Here is a 5,215-nt window from a genome sequence, read left to right as displayed (position 1 = left end):
TTTTATGTTTAATTGTTAATAAAATTTCATTGTATACAATTTTGATTCAGACTAGCTACACTTTTGTCATTACATCTCTGCTTTCCTTGAAAAAAAAAATCTGTTGGGAATATTTGAGTGAGACCATTGCTGGGGCCCACTATTATCCCCAAAGTACTTGATTAGTGGTCAGGTATGGTGACTGAGAAGAAGGAAGAAATATGTTAGTGTAATATGATATGGTATGGGGAGGGGAGTGGGCATTCAGGTTGCAGTGGTGGGTGATGTTTGAAGATGGATCCTCTGATGCTTTTTGAGATAATCGGGTCTGGAATAGCTTTTGTTGCACATGTCACAGGAGTAGGGCCTCTCCCCACTGTGCTTTTGCTTGTGTCTCTTGAGATCTTCTGAGCGGAAGAATTTCCATTTGCATCCAGGCTCATCACAGGCATAATCCTTCTGACGCGTGTGTTTCTTCATGTGGTTTTTGAGGTGGTGAGACTTTTTGTATGATTTCTGACAATCCTGGTAGGTACAGGCGAAGCTCTTCAAAGGATGAGGGTTCTTCCGGGACACTGGGCTCTTGGTCTTGGTGTCTAACTTCATCTCTGCATGTTGTACCTGGACCAAACTGGAAGCTGAAGAGTTTTCCTGAGGTTGTCTTTGGACCAAAGGGAACTTGAAGGATAAGGGTTTTCATCCACATATGAGGCTTGGGGACTAAGTGAAGTCACCTGCCAATCAAGGCTTCCTTCCAGATTGGGTGTTCCATTCTGACTTGGGCAGACATTTTCATCAAAAGAGGTCTTTATCTGACCCAAATAGAATATCTCTTCAGAACTGGGACTTGTCTCTGAATGGCTAGCCAGGTTCTCTTCTGGACTGTATGTTGTCCTCTTATACCCATGAAGAGTTGTGTCAAAACTGGAAGTCTCTTTCTGAAACTCATAGAAAGACTGGCCAGCAATTGAAATTGATACCTGGTGATTCACAATCAAATCCTGGTCACATCTGTACCCTGATGAATGATACCCAGAGAGGGAGTGCTCACCACTGAGGAGATTCTCTTGATCTTTGGAGACATTCTGAACACTGAAGGATTTCATTTGGTCATTTGTTTGGTCACAGTTAATTCTCATCTGAGGCTCAGAGAAAACCTGGTTTCCATTTGGCAGTATCACCTGATCTCCATAGTATTCATTGTCAGCTACTGGGCTCTCCTGGTGATTCCTAAAACGATTCTGTTCAGAAAAGGATGTTATGATTTGATTGGGATAAGGGGCCTGTGTATAACTGGGTGATATCATCTGATTCCCATAGAGAGTCAGATGCCCTACATTACTGTGTAACATTTGATTGTAGTTGGTCTGGTAACCATGGAAAGGCATCTCATGTTCACCACTGAAAATCTGGTCATGTTTAGAAGCAAGGGAGTGATCTACATTTGGGTCCTGGACTGCATGACTTCCAGAGAGGACCTTTTGTTGATTACCAAAGTTAATCCTGGGATTCAAACACATGTCTGTATTTTTGAACAAGAGGGTCTTGTCAGAGTTCAGTGTCCTCTTCCAGTAGCCTTCATTGTAGAGAGTATCCCTGGTGTCAAGTATTGCTCTCTGCTGGGAATGAGAGAGGCATGTCTTCGGGGTGCTGTTGAGCTGCATGTGCTGAGGGCCTGCAGGGGAGATTTTCTGCTCAGCAGACACAACTTGCTGGTACCAAAAAGAGGTCTCAATTGGCTCTCCAAACTGGAAATCATTGGCTTCTCCCAGGTGTGCTGTTGAACTCAGAGTACAGGCTGCATCTTGGTTGCTACAGGATGTTGATGCCATCATTGTTTGTTTCCAGGTAGGCATATCTGGGCTCTGTCCTGATACAAGCTGGCTGGACCCCACAGGGGAAGGCTGGGTATTCAGGGATCCTGGCTGGGAAGCAACTGTGTTTTCTGCCATCTCCATATAGGCTTCACAGAAGGTGTAGGAACTCTCCATGTTCTTACACTGTTGGGAAAAGGAGAACACTGGGCTGAACTAGATATCCCACTGTGAGAGCTTAAAGTCCTTGAGAATACTCACATTCAGTGGACAGACAGAAGTTACATACATGGTAGAAAGAAGGCAGAGAATGTGTGCTGGATGCCAGGGCTTCACACCTTCTTTGGTTCTGATGAATGTGGAATGGTCAAGTAAAACTCAACTCAATTGCTCTGGGGTCTCCTTTTGTAAAGCTCATCCTGATGTGGTCAGAAGTTATGATTCTACAATTTGGTAGGCCATACCTTTCAGTGGGTAGGGCCTCATATCTAGAGAACTTGCTTAAACATTACATCCCAGGCTCTTAGAATTCAGAAGTTGCTTCTGGCTAACCAGCCTCTTAGGTTCTTGGGTGTTAGCTTGCCTACTACCATTTACTTAATGGCTAATGTGCACTTAATAGGTTGTACTCATCCATCTTGGAAGACAATGTGGTATAGGATTTGTTGGGGGTATTGTGGTGGGTTTGTAAAGGAGTAGTAGAGTTCAAGTGAGGGTTGTTTTGGATGAAGATTGTGAATAAATATAAAATTGTATGGTGTTGTTGAAACCTCTTGCAATGGAGAGTTATAGTGCATATGAGGGTAATCTCAATAATGGGAATCTCAATACAGGATCTGGTGTGGCCAATTTTGGATCCAGGCCAGTCTCCCTGGGGAAGGAATCTGCTGCATTCTCTAGTGTCCTTGTTCTATGGGGTCCCATCAAGTTACTCAAATAATATAGACTAATGCAAGAGGGAGGTTCACTCTCAGCATACTGACAATAGGAGCACATTGGCTAGGATTATATCCTCCTGGCACATGGAACCTGGTGTAAGGAAGGACAAATGAGAAAAAAATCTAATTTTAAATTTAAAAAATGGAATGATGAAATCAAATATTTAAGAAAGAAAGAAAGAAACAAAGGAGAAAAAGAGAAAAAGTGAAAGGAAAAAATAGAAATCATATCATCATCATAATTATCATCTTCATCATTACCATCAATATGATTTGTCACAACATGTAGATTGAGAAAATAAGTGTAAAGTTTGGATGGATAGGTATACTTTTGAAATTAATTCAGGAACTTGTAATACATGAAATTAAAAATTGGCAACTGCTAGCACAATCTTTCACCTTTTCCCCAATTAGAAAATGCTCCAAAAAGTATCCTCTGATGTTTTGTGATGGTATCTTTGCAAAAGCATCACTGATTAAAACACGTATTAGGTGTTTAGCTCAACATCTAGCCCTCTCCCAGGAAACTGGGGACCTCCTCCCACCAAGAAGATTCCAAGATGTTACAAGGCAACTTGTTTTTTTAAAAAGTCTTTTACTACTTCAATCTAGTCTCAAATTCAGTATTCTTTTGTCTCTAACTTCTGATTGCAGACATGGAAAATATTTGCCTGAAAATTGGCTCAGGTCTCTATTTCTTAACATTCTCATAAAACATAGCTGCAGGATACTCTCTACTTGATACCATTCTACATTCCTCAGTTTTAAAATATTTTATATTTTTTAAATTTATAAATTTATAAGTAAAAATTCTATATTTTTGTTTATGATTACTAAATAATAATAAAAATTATGGGAAGAGAATAAAATCATCCAAATATTTATTGAAACATGTGGCAAAATGTAGAAAGATTCCTTGAAATCGTTTTCATAAGTCCAAGCAGGAGAAAACTGGACTTTTCTTCATGCCATAAGTAGTGACATAGTAGCTGGTGGGATTTACCCTGGTCTTTCTCAAAGATAAAGTTGAAGAATCAGAACAACTTTTGAGCTCTAGAATGAGGCTCACACCTAAACCTAGTAAAAGCAAACCAGTAGCCAAGATCAAACTAAATGGCGAGAAAATTGAAGCAATTTCAGCAAAATCAAGGATAAATCATGCCTGCCCAGTCTCTCTCTATCTATTCAATATAGTATATATTCAATAAACAAATTAGAACACTGAGAACAAAATAACCCTATTAAAAATGGGGTACAGAGATTAACAGAATTTTAAACTGAGGAACTCAAATGGCCAAGAATCACCTAAAGAAATGTTGAATATCCTTAGCCATCAGTTAAATGCAAATCACAACAACCCTGAGACTCCACCTCTTACCAATCAGAATGGCTAAGATCAAAACCTAAAGTGATAGCAGATGCTGAAAAGGACTTGGAGAAAGAGAATCAGTCCTCCATTGCTCGTGGGATCGCTAGATGTTACAAGAAACCTGGAAATCTGTCTGGCAGTTCCTCAGAAAATTGGAAATAATACTACCTGAGGACCCAGCTATACAACTCCTGGGCATATACCCAAAAGATGCCGCAATATATAACAACGATATATGATCTACTATGTTAATTGCAGTATTATTTTTAATAGCTGCAAGCTGGAAACAATCCAGATATCCCTCAACAAAGAAATGGATACAGTGAATGTCATACATTGACACCATGGGGTTGTACTCAACAATGACTTCAGGAAATTCTCAGGGAAGTGGATGGAACTAGAAAATATTATCTTGAGTGAGCTAAACCAATCACCAAAGAACACAAATGGTATGTAGTCTCTCATAAATTGAGAATTAGGCAAAGTGATTGGCATTCTCAAGATTCAATTCCCAGGTCTTTTGAAGCTTTAAAAGAAGGAAGACCAAAGCGTGAATATTTCAGTCTTTCTTAAAATGGAGAATAAAATAATCAAGGGAGGTAGAACATGTTAGGGATCTAAGGAGAAAGAGAGAAAGTAGAAGGGATATAAAGGGGGACAGCATCAGGTATGGGAAGAGACAGTAGACGTATAGATCTTCAGAATTTGAAGCGAGTGTATAGCAATGGAGGATGCAAAATATGGAGGAGCCACCAGAAAGTCTCAGAAGCCAGGAATGCGAGGGTCTCCCAGGACACAATGGGGATAATATTAACTGAAATACCAAAAAAAAGGTATAGTAAGAAACTATAGAACCTATGACCAGAGGTCAGGCACAACCTCCTACTGACAGATGGGCTACTTACCCATCAACAAAATTTAAACCCTAAAATTGTTCCTCGCCAATGCAAATCAAAACAACCCTGAGATTTCACCTTACCCCAGTCAGAGTGCCTAAGATTAAAAACTCAGGAGACAGCAGGTGTGGCAAGGGAATTTTTGGATGTACTTACAGAGTACAGTCCTACTATTCCAGCAGTTGCTACCTGAAGATAAAAACTTCAAAAGTTTTTTAG

The 5,215-nt window shown here is 39.9% G+C and overlaps 1 protein-coding gene across 1 annotated transcript; it reads right to left on the bottom strand.

Moving 5' to 3' along the window:
* Positions 1 to 243: 243 nt before the first annotated feature.
* Positions 244 to 1,937, bottom strand: LOC127680005 (Kruppel-like factor 18). Its single transcript, XM_052175565.1, is given in 2 exon segments — positions 244 to 656; positions 659 to 1,937. Coding segments are annotated over 2 exon segments (1,692 nt in total).
* Positions 1,938 to 5,215: the final 3,278 nt, after the last annotated feature.

The sequence above is a fragment of the Apodemus sylvaticus genome, chromosome 3 (assembly GCF_947179515.1).
Source record: "Apodemus sylvaticus chromosome 3, mApoSyl1.1, whole genome shotgun sequence".
In the NCBI taxonomy this organism is placed as follows: Eukaryota; Metazoa; Chordata; class Mammalia; order Rodentia; family Muridae; genus Apodemus; species Apodemus sylvaticus.
The sequence above is the reverse complement of the archived record's forward strand: the minus strand, read 5'-3'. Positions and strand labels throughout refer to the sequence as shown.